The sequence below is a fragment of the Diaphorina citri genome, unplaced genomic scaffold, assembly GCF_000475195.1.
Source record: "Diaphorina citri unplaced genomic scaffold, Diaci psyllid genome assembly version 1.1 scaffold1062, whole genome shotgun sequence".
NCBI classification, from domain to species: Eukaryota; Metazoa; Arthropoda; class Insecta; order Hemiptera; family Psyllidae; genus Diaphorina; species Diaphorina citri.
In genome coordinates, this window is record NW_007378491.1 from 33106 (window position 1) to 49466 (window position 16361).

The window sequence follows — 16361 nt, forward strand, 5'->3', positions numbered from 1 at the left end:
ATGAGCTGGCTTGTAATTAAGGCTATCCCCTTTTAAAACATTTGAGACAGCACCTCAGCTCAACTATCGATCGGACTTATAAGTGGCTGACGGCGACGGTGTGAATAAAAGAAGTCGAAGGCGAATAACAATTTGTACAAAAACTCATGAGCGTAAACCAGAAAGTTGGCTGGCAAACGTGCGGTATCCCGTCCCAGAAACCTCATCGTCGCTGAAGGTGATATCAGCGACCGTGATGAGATTGATTTGAGTCAGATTAGAGCCCAGGCAAATGCTGAGTTGGAAAATTCAGCAATTTACAGTAAAACTCAATTCGATAAGGGTAAAGCTACAGTTAAACCTTTCGCCGTGGGAGACTCTGTACTCTTGAAGAACGAAGAGCGTAACCAAACCAAACTCGACCCTAAATATAAAGGTCCCTTTATTATAAAAAAGGTCCTCGATCACGATAGGTACGAAATAGTATCAAGTGAGGGGAAAAGAGTATTCAAGTACCCTCACGACCGCTTGCGTTTGGTGCCTAACACCAAAGAAATTAACCCATCACTAGACCTCAGTGATGGCGAAGATTAAGAGAAACGTTGTTGTATGTTCCTAAACCCCAATGTCGATAATCATGACATTGCAATTGCGAACAATGTGAGAAACATTTTCGCGTACCTATTTCAGAATAACAATGTCGATAATCATCACCTTCCTACCTCCAAAATGGAAAGGGGATTTAGGGAATGGGAAGTTGCTTAGGACACAGGTCACCCGGGATTAATTCCCGCCCAGGGCGAAATTTAATATACTAAACAGATAAGGTTCGTTCTAGGAACGGCTGGCTTTCTCATATCCTATATTCTTCTCTCTTTGATTCGACGCGATAAGACCTTCGCTGTTACAATTCCCTCTATCAATCTTCTGAAAGAAAGAAAGAAAGAAAGAAAGAAAGAAAGAAGAAGAAGAAGAAGAAGAAGAAGGGGAAGGAGGGTTGTTGTTGTTGTAGCGGCTTTAGCTTTCGCCGAATGGCGATAGCAGAATAAAGAAGAGATGTCTTTTTGTATCTGCTATACACCGGGGTGATGGTCTCTAGCTCTAGCCATGTTAAATTGGCTCGCTCGTCCTGAACCGCAGTCAACCATCGTGAGGACTGGTAGCAGTCTGGCTAGGGGACATTAAACAGAGAGAAGACTAGCGTCTGGCTGTGGGACTATAAACAGGGAGGAGAACAGCTAACACTAACCAGCCGGAAGGAGGGTTAAAAACAGTGGCGTAGTCGGGTTGCAAACCGACAAGTCACACCGACCCCCCCTCCAATGTCATGTTACAGACGGACAATGAGAAGCTAAAGGAGAAGTTGGTGAACTTGGAGCGAAATATCGAGAACTACAAAACTATGCTGACACAAGAGAAGAGACACTTCAAACAGAAAGTATCCGACTATGAACTACTAGAGAAGAAATTGTATCAACATCAAGGTAAGAAACGGATGTATCAACATCAAGGTAAGAAATAGGTACTGCATTGAACAGAATCAACATCAAGGTAAGAAACTGTATCAACATCAAGGTAAGAAATTGTATCAACATCAAGGTAAGAAATTGTATCAACATCAAGGTATGAATCTGTTTCAAAATCAAGGTATGAATCTGTTTCAAAATCAAAAGGTATAAGTAATACTGCATTGAACAGAATTACCATCAATGTATTAACATAGAAATTGTATCAACATCAATGTAAGATATTGTATCAACATCAAGGTAAGAAACTGTATCCACACCAAAAGGTATATATAAGGAAAACTGTATTGAACAGAATCAACAGTTACCTAGCTAAATCTGTGTCCACACATAGTCTACGACCGTCGATCGACGAGGTGAATCTACGTTGTTGAGGCAGTGTGGACGGTTCGGTCGACAACGATCGACGGCCAGTCGACCATGTGTCGACACCCGACACAGCTTTTATATTAGGTATTATTTCAATAAATTGTTTTCTAGGTATTCGTGTGTATTAGGTAGGTACTTTATTAGTTAATAATGGTGGGTTCTTTATAATTTTACGAAATGGATTGAACTACTCGGACGAAAATGACCAAGTATGACAGGACAAAGGATGATATCAGGTATATCAGGAGATACCTAACATAACTTACAGGAATCAAGGTTTTCACTGTTGTACCTGAATTGATAAATTACAGGTATGTACCAGGAAAAATTGTCCAATAAATGCCATTTTTTAGGTGACATTTATCGACCAAACTTGTCAGATTGGATCTACTATCCACCTACCTTTATTATTGTAAATTTAGAAAAACTCGGAGAATTATGGAGCCAAGACAACTGACAGGTAGGTATTTTGCCTTGTGTTTTATTATCAGTTTCCATGTTGATTTGAACTTTTTTCCTCATAGGTAGGTACTTAAATAACTTAAATTGTAGTATTTCATGATCAGTTCACATGTAAAATTTAACTGTCTTGAAGATGTGACAGTGACAGTTTTCAGGGCTAAGCTATCATGTATTTTACCAGCTTACCTAAAATATTTGTTACATTGTTGTCCAGAATAACATTGAGAGCTAACGCACGTCTCATTTCAGCTAAGTATAATAAGGCTAAGGGCGTTTCCCTACAAAAACCGAAAGAATATTATATGTAGACAATACAATGCCGATGCCGTCAGTAAATATTGCCGTCTTTTTTTTTTTTTTTTTTTTTTTTTTTTTTTGTAATCCAATACCTCTCTCCAGGCGAGATGAAATAATACCTATAGGGAGAAGAGGAAGAAAATGAGGTAGAGAAAGAGGGGAGGGAGGGAGAGAAGGAGGGAGGGAGATAGAAAATCAGAGGGAGGAGAGAAAAGGAAGGAAGGAAGGAGAGAAGGGAAAGAGATTGAGGAAGTGGGAGGAAGAAAATAGAGAGAGAGAGAGAAAGGGAGGGAGGAGGAGAAGAGAGAGTCAATATGTTGTTATGGGTATACCTATACATAGCTACTTGGACATGGATATTGATAGGTAATAGATAGTGATAATATCAGTGCAGTGCTGTAGGTACGGCAAGGGGGTAGGATGATTACTGTCCCCCAGGGACTCCTTGATGGTCAGAAAAGGAAAAAAAAAAAAAAAAACTCGTCTCCCAAAGTACCGAGAGGTACTACTAGGTAGGTATTCTTCATTATTCCCCCCAAAAGTATACACTACCTGTCTCCCAAATTTCAATTGTCTATGAATTTCAAGTCGATTTATTTCCGGGATCTAGTAGGTAGAAAAAAAAGAAAAATTCCGTAAATCTCTTTTTTTTAAGAGGTTTGACAGAGGGAACTGTAACTGCTATGGTCTTATCGTCCCGAAATCGAAAAGAGAAGGAAGACAGGATAGGAGAAAGCCAGCCGTTCCGAGAACGAACATTATCCCATCAGGATAAAATCCGCCCCGGGCGGGAATCGAACCCGCGGCCTAGCGCTTACACACAGGGCAAGTTTAAAGATGACACGAACAATAAAAGAAGAAATAATACTCACAATGAAAACATCAGAGGAAAGCATGACAGTGAATTCAAATTGAGCTAACTAGCGTCCAATGTAGCAGTTGTTTCATCGCTACGAAATAAAAACGGCGGTGAAACACTCATCTTTTAAAACTAAAAAAAAAAAAAAAAATCTCTATTTTTTGAAGTTCTTCAATGAAGAAAAAACCCAACTAAATTATTTTTCCTGAATTAATTTTTTTTTTTTTTTTTTCAATAATTTGTCCAGTTGGACTTCTTTATTATTACAATCTAGATACTTAAATCTAATGAGTAATATACATGTTTGACTAGTTAACTCTTTGTCCTTTAATTTTAGGTATATACATATAGGGAACCTGTCATTTAATAACGTTGTCAATCCAACTGCCTCTTACTTCTAAGTTTGAGCCAAACTACAGTCTACAGTTATCTAAAACATAGGTAAGTGGAAAGAAAAGATCAGGGAGAAAAAAAAAGTCAGATAGTGCAATCAACATTTTGTGGACCACATAAGTATATTTGCAAATCAAAATTTGTAATAATAAAAAAAAAAATCTCGTGTGATTTTTTTTTTTTTTTTCAATAATTTGTCCAGTTGGACTTCTTTATTATTACAATCTAGATACTTAAATCTAATGAGTAATATACATGCTGTAGAATACACAAGGTAGAATACACATTGTAGCAGGTTAAATATAGCAAACATCAGAATTGGATAGGATAAGTAAGGAAGTTTTATATATAGAAAAAAAAAAATCTCGTGTGAACGTCACACGACTTTCTATTACCTCTCAAACTGAAAAATAATCTGGACCCATAACCTCCATACTGCTTCTCGTGTGAACGTCACACGACTTTCTATTACCTCTCAAACTGAAAAATAATCTGGACCCATAACCTCCATACTGCTAGTTCGATGATAGGTGGCCCGAATATCCATAGCAATATACCAAATTAAAGATTAAAGTCTTAGCTAAAACTTTCTCACAGGAAGTTGATAATTATGTTGTCAAAACAAATCTTGAGAAAAAAAAAAAAAATTAGTGTGAACATCACACGACTTTCTATTACATTTGCAGAATACATAAAAAAAGTAATAAAAGGGAAATTTGTTAACACAGGGGAGTATCGAACCCGCAACTTCTCAACTGTAAGTCGGACAGTTCTAAAAGTTTCACCATTCGATTCAGCGTGAAAAATCACTTGGGATCAACTATTCACATGCTTACTTGTTAATGGTTCACAAATAAAAGGAAAATTTGTTGACACAGGGGGGTATCTAACCCGCAACTTCTCAACTGTAAGTCAGAGTGCTAAAAGTAGCACCATTCGATTCCGTGTGAAAATCACATGGGATTAACTATTCACTTGCTCATTTGGTAACGGTTCACGAATAAAAGGGAAATTTGTCGACACAGGGAAGTATCGGACCCGCAACTTCTCAACCGTAAGTCAGACAGTACTAAAAGTAGCACCATTCGATTCGGCGTGAAAAATCACATTGATTAGACCAAATGTTTTCGATTTCTCTTAGCGTTTACGAAATAAGGGTTAAGCAACAATGACTTTGGTTAATATCAGGATGGGTGACTATCCGATTTTTACCAAATTGTTACAGTCGCGTCCTTGGACCATACCGGGATAGCACACCAAATTTCGGGACTTTATGTTCTTTGAGGGCGGATACCATTTTACGATACCCATCCTCTTCTTTCCAATTAACCTTGACAAGTGAATTATTCACAGTCTTGATAGCAAATTTACCCTCCCCTGAGGATATATTTGCTAATTGGGTGATTGATTTGACGTCATTTGATTCCACTTTGATGGGAGGTGGTTTCTTTGGCTCCCTATTTTTCTGCTTGGGGCCACGTTGTCCAGGTTGTGGCGCAGTGTTTTCTTTCTTGTTCGTCTTCCTCTTCTTCTTCCTTGATTCCTGGGTGGTCCAGGTTTCCTGTTCCAGGATCTCCTCATCTGTCTCGTATGCTGTAGACTGAGCAGTTGAGGAGGCTGGATCATTTCTTAGGAGTAGACTCCCTCTAGAGCTTTCTGCCATGATGAGCTCATCCTTTTCCTTCAGCACAGCCTCTAGTTTCCACACAAGTGTATTAATCACTTGTGTGACAGCTTCTGGAAGCTGCTGACAGGTGTTATTCAGTTGTTCTTTGATGATCTCCAGTTCCTGAAGATCACTATAGCCTGTTGAATGCAGGTTATCCAGCCTTTGAAGTTTGATGGCTGGATTTAGCAAAGGGTTTGGGCCCCCTTGGGCAGCTGGAGTTGATCCAGTGAATCCTGACTGTACATCCATCGCACTGGATGTCAGAGGGGAATTGTTCTGGTTCCCGAACATATTGAACGATCACCAGAACTTGAACACAATTGGTGGGAGTCACAAGGGAGAACCCCTTATGACTACCCTGATATCGCACACTTGTAACACGTTTACTATAAACTATAAACACACACACGGAGCAGAGCGAGGACTCGACGTCCGTATCGTATGGTTGTTTACACGGAACTCCTGAATTAATTAAAATCAATAAATAATCACACGATCTCTTGAGTAGCTCAATTGTCCTCACAAGGCTAGTGCCCTCTTTGAGTTACGCCACTGATTTAGCATTCGATATTGATACATACCTACCTACCTACTTTAACAGGATAACACCTACTCACTACTTAAATAAACCTATCCGCGTATACCTAGGTATCTATTTACCTACTCCCACTTACCCCCCCCCCCCCCCACCTGTCTAGTGATATGATAGAGTGAATGATATACTGATACTTACCAACCTACAATAATAAAACATAAGTGATATGAAACTTGAAACTGCTTTCCCTATTTCAATATGCCACGGGAAAAAAGATGATTTTTTTTTTTCAAGAAGAAAAGAAAGTTTGATCGAATAGAGAAGGAAGGCATGATAGGAGAAATCCAGCCGTTCCGAGAACGAACCTTATCTCTTGATAAAGTTCGCCCCAAGCGGGAATTATTTATATTATAAGGAACTATAGGTACCCATACCTATACCTATTGTACCTAGATCTAAATTTCAAATATTGAAGATTAAAAACGTAAACACTCACCTTTTCCTCATGGACTCTTCATTTGAGGAAAAGGTGTTGATAGGTGGATAGAAATCATCACAATAGGAACGTGTTTCCTATCCCTAGTAACTTTCGTATAGGTATCTACCTACCTAAGTATCTAGGTACCTACATTTTTATTTACACACATATTCCCGAGTTTGTATACCTATCATCTTGTATGCAATCAGACCAAATTGAAGTTCATATTTGTAGACTTTATGTAGGAAATGAGGTAGGTATGTACCTATATGTGGGGATGTATAGGTAAGGTACCTACATACGTACCTACTATGGACGACGTTAAAAGGTACATATACATACATATATCACACCATTGATTGGATACCCTTCTGTCACTTTAATTAGTCTGATATACCCCCGAGTGTTGTCTTTATTATTGTTATTGGACTAATATTGGTGTCTTTCAAGTGTTGATTAACTCTCAAAGTTGATAATAATTTATGATTGTCTTTGAAGTGTTGATGATCTCAGAGTTGATACTGTGGGACCTTTGAAGTGTTGACTGTCTAGCAAAAGCATGACTTCAAATTCATATTTGAATTAGGTATAATTAAAGCCCTTCATACCTAATTATGTTCAGCCCCATGGCGTAGTGGTCACTGCGCTCGCCTTGCACGCGGGAGACCCGGGTTCGATTCCCGGCGGGGTCAAGAAATTTATTTATTTACACGCTAAGCAGCAAGGCCATGTGTGAAATGGCGTCAGCTCCCATGGCGTAGTGGTCACTGCACTCGCCTTGCACGCGGGAGACCCGGGTTCGATTCCCGGCGGGGCCAAGAAATTTGTATCATGCAAATGATTGATCCCGTGACTGGCTGTTGCGGGGCCCACTCAGCCTCGTGAGGAAAATGATATGACATGTAAATGCGCATAGCGACCGGTGCCAGCATGGTAGGTAAACATTGGTTGTTAGGATTATCGAGATATACTTATTGGGAAAAATCCTACAATGCTGCAGTGAGCACCAAAGTTGTGACATAATAACACAAAGAAATTGCATTTACAATACCTACATAAGTAGGTACCTATCCTAAACTACTTCCTCAACCTTGATACCTACCTACATAATATGTACCTACCTATCTATGCACTACTCCAGCATGGTAGGTAAACATTGGATTTTAGGATTATTGAGATATTGGGAAAATCCTACAATGCTGCAGTGAGCACCAAAGTTGTAACAAATAACACAAAGAAACTGCATTTACAATTATGTTAGGGCTTTAAAATCTTTAAATGCTTTAAAATGTCAGCCATTGACGGCATTGACCCTCTGGAATATCACGTACTGCTGGCTGTTATGTAGATGTACCTACCTATTGGGGTGCACTCAGCCTCATAAGAGTCGTAAGGCGGTGGTTAAAATCTCATGGAAACGGCGAAGGTATAAAGGTTTTTTTTTTTTTTTTTAAGAGGTTTGACAGAGGGAACTGTAACTGCTATGGTCTTATCGTCCCGAAATCTAAGAGAGATTTTTTAAAGAGGTTTAACAGAGGGAACTGTAACTGCTATGGTCTTATCGTCCCGAAATCGAAGAGAGAAGGAAGAGAGGGATAGGAGAAAGCCAGCCGTTCCGAGAACGAACATTATCCCATCAGGATAAAATCCGCCCCGGGCGGGAATCGAACCATTTTAAAGAGGTTTGACAGAGGGAACTGTAACTGCTATGGTCTTATCGTCCCGAAATCGAAGAGAGAAGGAAGCCAGGTTAAAGAGGTTTGACAGAGGGAACTGTAACTGCTATGGTCTTATCGTCCCGAAATCGAAGAGAGAAGGAAGCTTTTTTAAAGAGGTTTAACAGAGGGAACTGTAACTGCTATGGTCTTATCGTCCCGAAATCGAAGAGAGAAGGAAGAGAGGGATAGGAGAAAGCCAGCCGTTCCGAGAACGAACATTATCCCATCAGGATAAAATCCGCCCCGGGCGGGAATCGAACCATTTTAAAGAGGTTTGACAGAGGGAACTGTAACTGCTATGGTCTTATCGTCCCGAAATCGAAGAGAGAAGGAAGCCAGGTGGAAGAAAGTTGACAGAGGGAACTGTAACTGCTATGGTCTTATCGTCCCGAAATCGAAGAGAGAAGGAAGACAGGATAGGAGAAAGCGATTATCGTCCCGAAATCGAAGAGAGAAGGAAGACAGGATAGGAGAAAGCCTGCCGACAGAGGGAACTGTAACTGCTATGGTCTTATCGTCCCGAAATCGAAGAGAGAAGGAAGACAGGATAGGAACACAGAGGGAACTGTAACTGCTATGGTCTTATCGTCCCGAAATCGAAGAGAGAAGGAAGACAGGATAGGAGAAAGCCAGGGGGAACTGTAACTGCTATGGTCTTATCGTCCCGAAATCGAAGAGAGAAGGAAGACAGGATAGGAGAAAGCCAGCCGTTCCGTAACTGTACTTTTTTAAGCGAATGCAAATATCAAGTTTTTTTTTAAAGAGGTTTGACAGAGGGAACTGTGACTGCTAGAGAAATCGAAGAGAGAAGGAAGACAGGATAGGAGAAAGCCAGCCGTTCCGAGAACGAACATTATCCCATCAGGATAAAACCCGCCCCGGGCGGGAATCGAACCCGCGGCCTAGCGCTTACAAGGCAGACGCACTACCAACTAAGCTAACTAGGCTGGCTAGCCCCGGGCGGGAATCGAACCCGCGGCCTAGCGCTTACAAGGCAGACGCACTACCAACTAAGCTAACTAGGCTGGCAATCCTATATTTGAAAGAGTTTGTTGTAGGGGCTGAAACTTTTATTTTATTTCATTTCTTCCCCTTGGTCAGAAACAATCGAAGGTCTTCAAAAGCTGCTGACGGAGTTGGATAAGGAGAAACAAGAGCTGGCCAGAAAGAACAACAAGCTAGAAGATGACCTGAACAAACAAAAACAACTCAAACAAGCCAAGTGTCAAGACTTGAGTGTCAATCAAGCACGACAACAAGAAGTAGGCAAGTCAATCAAATCAAATTGTAAACATAATTTCGCTTGATTTTATTTTGTCCCGATTTATGTACGTAATTAAATGTTGACAAAAGAAATCGTCCCTCCCAAAAAATAAAACATTAGAAACCAATTCTTTTAAGGTTCCATTGAGGAAACTATAATAACAACAGAGGTCATATCGTCCCAAAATCGAAGGAGGACATCAGGATAGAAGAAAGTCAGCCGTCCCGAGAAAAAATCTTACCTATCTGTTTTTGGATGAAGTTCGACAAGGACAGGAATGGATCCCCCGACCCTTAAGGATAAAATTCGGTGCGGGCGGAAATCAAAACCGCCATCGAGCGCTTACAAGGCAGACGTGCTACCCTCCAAGCTACCTTGGCTGCCGATTTTGGGTTCGGTACACAAAATATCCAAAATCTCTGACCTTTAACTTATCTTTTTTTTCGTCAGGGAAGACCAATGAAGAGCTCGCCAAAATCATCCGGGAACGAGAGGCGGAGATCGAGAGCTTGAAGACGAACAGGAACCTTATGTTGTACCGTACTAAACATGACGTCATCACGATAGAACAGCTGGGCAATGAGAAACTGATAGTACAGAAGCGACTGCTACAAGCACAGGTGAGTAAGAAGAGGAATAGAAGAGACAAGAGAGAAGAAAATAACAAATTTAATAGAGAAGGAAAGCGGGGGGTAAAAAAGATTCAGGGAAAAGACAAGAAATACCTAATTAAGAGAAGAGAAGAAGTAGGTATACCAAAGAGTTTATTTCCAAATTTGTGCTTTGAATTATGTACCTCTTATGTATATTGTATTTTTTCTCAATTTTTTTACCTGTGGAACCTTGTTTAATTGATTTTATTTTCTGAACTTTTTATTAATTTGATCTGATTTTCTAAATTATAATTTGATTCTTTTCCCTTTTTCTATGCTAAATTGTAATTTAATGTTTTTGTCTTTTTCTTTTCTTTTTTTTCGATTAGGATGATATTAACACGTTTAAGTCCAAGTTAAAAGTGATCAATCATCAGGTCGAACAACTCAAGGAGGATATTACATACAGACAGAATCAGTTGATAAGAGAACAGAACCGTAAGTACCTATTTATGAAATTACCTTTTTAATACACATTATTATTTATTTATTTTGATAAGTACAATATGTATATGTAGTTGTATAGGTACCTAGGTAATTATTATTCAAGTAGGTACTGCTTTATTCAGCCTGTCGGTGTTAGCTTTTGTTCTAACCTAACTTAACTTTTAGAAGAAAATGTCGCATTAGCTAACATTTTATCAGAAAAATAGCAGGGATTTCCTTTTTATTACACATAATTTCCACCCGACCAGGATTTAAACCCAGCACCTACGGGTTGAGAGTCAGTACTCTTGCTCGCACCCACAGAGGTGAACCATAAATCATGCTTTGCACATTGCATACACGAATATCAAGACGGCGTTCATACAATTTGAAACCCCTTATACGCAGACAACTTCAGTGAGGTTCGAATTTTTCAGATTGTGGCCTACTACAGTAAAGGAGAAAATGGAGAGGGCTCCCTCACCCCCCCCCCTCGCCCCTCCCTCTAAGTACTATCCTGTTATATTTACCTATTTGCTCCCACATAAATGTCATTGTCAGCCTCTGGTTATGAATATTGTGTTTTGTACACAAAATTCCATGTAGCTACATAAATATAAAGTTATTTACTATACCGTATTCATTTTTCGGATATAGGTTAGGTATGTACACAAAACACTACATATTTGAGAGGTAGGTACCTACATAAGTAAATCTCCTTCTATAATTCTACGTATTTATTGTTGTAACTAAGATTATTGTTCTAGAGGGGGGGGGGGGCGATGTCAAAGTGCGCCGATTTTCTGACACCACTGCTAATGAATTCTTACTCAAGCTATTAATTCATATTCCTATCAACTTAAAACTATATCCACACATCGTCGACCCCGTCGATTGACGTCGACCGCAACCGTCCACTACCTCGACAACATAGATCAGGGGTTTCCAACTTCCATGTGTATGCGGACCACATGCTACATTGGGAGGTACTTTGCGGGCCACATAATTATGTACATAGGGGAGCATTGTAGAAACCCCCCCACTTTTCAGAAATGCGGTCCGATCGAATTTTGTGCGCCGCGGGCGAAATTTTTCAAAAAGTATTCCCCTAATTGTAGCTGAACACGACTGTTGAGATAAGTTTGTACAATGTACAAATCCCAAAAAGCTTCGTGGGCCACAAAAATGGCCTGGCGGGCCACATGTGGCCCGCGGGCCGCTAGTTGGAAACCCCTGACATAGATTTACCTGTTCACCTCGTCGATCGACCATAGATCGAATAGGTGTGGACACACCTTAAGATGTATTTTCCTTTCCGATTATCGTAGGTAAAACAAGGAAAGTTCCCTTGAACTTTCCCTCTTAATTACTTTCTATTTTTTACTTGAATTACTATATCGGCGCATATTGATACTGCCCATCAGTACCCATTTGAGGTTAAATAATAACAGAACAGAGGAGTTTTTTTTTTTTTTTTTTTTTTTTTTTTTTTTTTTTTTTGTATGCTACCTAACCGTACTATACCTAAAAATTTTAGATATGAGTGAAAAAAGTATTTTTCTCATCAGCAAACAACATTTTTTTTACGCTACCTAACGGTACTAGGTACACCTAGAGTCCTAGACAGTTATTTATCTGTAAAAATACTTCTTGCCAGAACGTGTGTGGTGTTATTTCCGACCCATGTAGGTGTCTCAGACAGTCTGAAGACTGAAGTCGGAAGATTTCTTATGCCACACACGTTCCGGCGGTCTCAGACCGTCTGAGCGTCAATGGCCGACCTTGAAACTCTCTTGCTTATTTTATAAATCTACGGGGATATCCCCATTTTTACAATAAGATTCGCTCAGTTCCCATTTCAAGAGTGGACAATTTTACCAGTGGTACGTTTCCGAAAGAAAAATACACCTACTTTTTTTCCCACATTGAATCGGGGTAGGTATTTTAAGAAGGATCATTTTTTTCTAACCCTTAAGCATCTGTTGGGAAAATCGGGAGAATTTGAATATTGTCACATCATTAAAAACAAAATGGACGTCATTAAAAAGAAAATGGACGAATCTTGTCGATTTTTTCCACGGGAATCTGTTTACTTTTTTGATTTAATATTTGATTTATTACTCGGTCGTCCTTCAAGTTTACGGCTAGTATACGGCTACCCATAGTACACACAGAGTTATGAAAATTCTCATGTCAAAATGTGGAATGCTTGTCACATGCATATTGTCCTAATAATGTATTTACGCAATGGTTTTGTTTGTGTAGGTATCTTGTAATAGGTATCTCCTAAATTTCTAAAAAGTAACATTATGTATCAAGGTACCTACCTGTTATAATAAAATATAATAACAGCAAGCTTAGTTGTTAGCTTGGTGGGTACCGCTAGCGCGTCTGCGTTCGCCTTGTAAGCGCCAGGCCGCGGGTTCAAATGGCCCCTGAATCTTCAATTCCTCGAACTTCTTCGTAAAGAAATAGGACTGCCTTTACCTATAAATAGAATAAGGGAAGTACAAACAGGTAGGTTAGTAGATATAGGTACAAATAAATGCATTAGACGGAAGTAGATAGGTAAATACTGGGATAAGAAGTTAAGAACATGCTTATTTTATGGGATCTTTAATCTTGCGAGATGAGAACATTTGAGCTTAAATTATGTGGATTTTATGTTCTACGGAGTGCGAACTTTGGCTTTAATTTATGACCTAGCATGTTCTTGTTTTTTTTGCTCTTCAGTTTCTTGTTCTTGTTCTTCATTTCTTGTTCCTTGTGTTCTTGTTCTTGAAGTAGGTATTATATGGCTGTTCTAATTTTCCAAACAATCTCTTCTTGGGAAATGCATAGGAATTTGAACTTTCCCACGAACGGGGTTTTAGGCTCTCAATGTTTTACCTCTGTCTCATAATATCACCTCTACTCCCCTCTATCTCTCTCTCTCTCCCTCCCTTCCTTCAACAAATAAATACAAATCCGAGTGAGATTTCTCTCTCTCTCTCTCTCTCTCTCTCTCTCTCTCTCTCTCTCTCTCGCTCTCTCTCTCCTGTTATGTTTTGTGTCTCAATGTTTTACCTCTGTCTCATAATATCACCTCTACTCCCCTCTATCTCTCTCTCTCTCCCTCCCTTCCTTCAACAAATAAATACGAATACGGGGGAGATTTCTCTTTCCTCTCTCTTTCATTCCTGAAGATCAACAACAAGGAGACAAGGACAGAAATGTGTGAAAATAGAAAGAGATGATTGACCCAGAGAAATCTTCTCTCTTTCTCTCTCCTTCTCTGCCTTTCTCTCTATCTCTGTCTTTTGTTCTTTCGTATAAATTCTTTTTGTTCTCTGTAACAAAGAAGGAAATCAGGATAGGAGAAAGCAAGCCGTTCCGAAAACGAACCTTTCCGAAAAACGAGCCAGCCGTTCCGAAAACGAACCTTACCTGTTTAGGATGCGTAAAGTTAACCCTGGGCGGGGAATCTAACCAACGCGCAGACGCACGACAATCCAAGCTAGCGAGTTTGCTCTGGTGGTAGCTCAAATTAATTACCTTAATGTCTTTTGTTTCTCTCTCTCTCTCTCTCTCTCTCTCTCTCTCTCTCTCTCCTCTCTCCTTCACCCGTTGCGCCATAGTCCGGGAGAAGATACAGAAGGAGAAGGAACATCTGAGCGCAGAATGCAAGCAGGCGCGCGCAGACAATGACCTGGTGCGCAAAACGAATGCGCGTCTGGAGAATGAGATGAATGATTTGAACAAGGCGATGAGCGACGTGGAGACGAGAAGAGACGAATTGGAGAAACAAGTCAATCAGGTAATAATTGAAGTGAATTAGGTATTATTGAAGTAAATTAGGGGATAATTAAAGTCAATTAGGTACCTAATAATTGAAGTTAACCAGGTGGGTAATATAAGAATGTAAGAAGTATACCTCGGCTGGGATCGAACCCACGCCCTCCTGATTACCAGGCGAGCGTCTTGACCACTACACCACCGAGGCAGGATTTTTGAGGGGGTGTCTCGTCTCCTCCTTTCACTTCCCACTCTTCCTCAATTTACCTGTCATCCTGTCAAGCATGAAACTGTCAATGTTAGAACCACCAACTTCCAGATCCGAAGTCCAACGCGCTAACTTTTTGTCGAGGGGGGGGGGGGGGGGGGGGGGCGGTTAAATTTTGGGGTCTAGCCTATAGTGAAGGGAGGAAATGGAGCTCGCTCGAGGGGGGGGGGCGGGCCTTCTCGCCCCACCTCCCCCTACGGCCCTTCCCTGAGGTTGGTTCTCTGGGAAAGCCTACCCTCACCCCCCCTTAAATTGAGTACAAGAATCTAGGTAGAAGGTAGAAATAAGAAGATAATAATTTATGATTTTTTTTAGCTTCTCAATGCGCGTGATATCCTGGGCGTCAAACTATTGCGCACGGAGCGCATTCTGGCGCTCACCAATGAGAAGGCGCGCATTTATGAGATCACCCTACACAAGGGCAAGATCTGGTATAACCGGAAACTGAAGGAGATTCAACTGCTCAAACTGGAGATCAAACATTTGAGGTAAGTTAGGAAGTGAGGTTTTTAAAGTAATTTCTAATTATACCCATTACTTTCTAATATTTTTTTTTTTTTCGTTGCAAGAGTACTCATAGTCCACATCAAACTCATAGGCCACATAATCCGGCTATCCGGCACAACAACTTTATAACAAATATATTTGAAGGCAAAATCCAAGGAAAGAAGACAAGAGGACGACCAAGGAAACAATACTTCAAAGACATGCAGGAGTCCATGAGATGTACATCATAAATGAGTGGCTTCACAGACAAGGCCTAGCCTTTAGATATTGATGATGCAAGAGTACCTATGAGAACTTCAATAACTCTACCATTGAAAGCCAGCCCAAGTTAGCTTGGTGTGTATCGCTTCTGCTTTGTAAGCGCTAGGCCGTGGGTTTGATTCCTGCCCGGGCCGGATTTCGTCCTCTAAACGGATAAGATTCAGTATGTATCGGAAAGACCGGCTTTCTCCGATCTTGTCTTTCTCTTTTCGATTCTGATGATGAGACGTTAACAGTTCCCTCTGTCACAACTTCTACAAAAAAAAAAAAAAAAAAAAAAAAAAAAAAAAGAATTAACATTTCCCCCTTTCAAAACTTTAAAAAAAAAAAAAAAAAAAAAAAAAAAAAAAAAATGGAAATAAAAAGTTAAGTTCAGTGTCTCATCTTAATTTACGAGCTCATTATCATTACCTAAGTTAGTGTGTTGTTCTTTCCATCACTTCTCTCCTCCTCCTCCTTCTCCTCCTCCTCCCTATTATTTTTTGTAATTTTCTTCTTCTCCTTGTTCTTCTCCTCCTCCTACCTCTTCTTCCTCCTCCTCCTCCTCCTCCTCCTCCTCCTCCTCCGTTGTCATCTGTTGGAAGCGTGTCATAAGTCACGGGGAGTTGTTACACTTCCCCGTGTGTGATTCATGTCATTGTCATGTCAGAGTCATGACTCATGATAACATGACAACATGTGCCAATTGAAAATCTTGAGTGACAGTTCATGTTCAATACGAGACATGTCGAAACCTCACAAACATGGGTGAAAAGGAAGTGTATTTTCCTCAGCAAAACAACATTCGACACTTTCAAGATACATAAGAGCAGTATCCATTTCCCCCGATGACGAGCAATGTGAGGTTTAGCAGGTACCTACTAGGTAGGAAGTTTTTTTTTTTTTTTTTTTTTTTTTTTTTTTTTTTTTTTTTTTTGTTAACT

At 40.0% G+C, this 16361-nt stretch overlaps 1 protein-coding gene across 1 annotated transcript in view; it reads left to right on the forward strand.

Annotated features, from left to right (window-relative positions):
- The first annotated feature begins 1306 nt into the window (after positions 1 to 1306).
- The window catches only part of LOC103513994 (cilia- and flagella-associated protein 58-like), a 41033-nt gene continuing 25978 nt past the window's right edge, over positions 1307 to 16361 (forward strand). Inside the window, exons 1-6 of the mRNA XM_026827067.1 lie at positions 1307 to 1463; positions 9387 to 9551; positions 10000 to 10169; positions 10532 to 10640; positions 14246 to 14424; positions 14986 to 15158. Coding sequence (XP_026682868.1) covers positions 1307 to 1463; positions 9387 to 9551; positions 10000 to 10169; positions 10532 to 10640; positions 14246 to 14424; positions 14986 to 15158 — 953 coding nt within the window. The remainder of the gene's footprint in view (positions 1464 to 9386; positions 9552 to 9999; positions 10170 to 10531; positions 10641 to 14245; positions 14425 to 14985; positions 15159 to 16361) is intronic.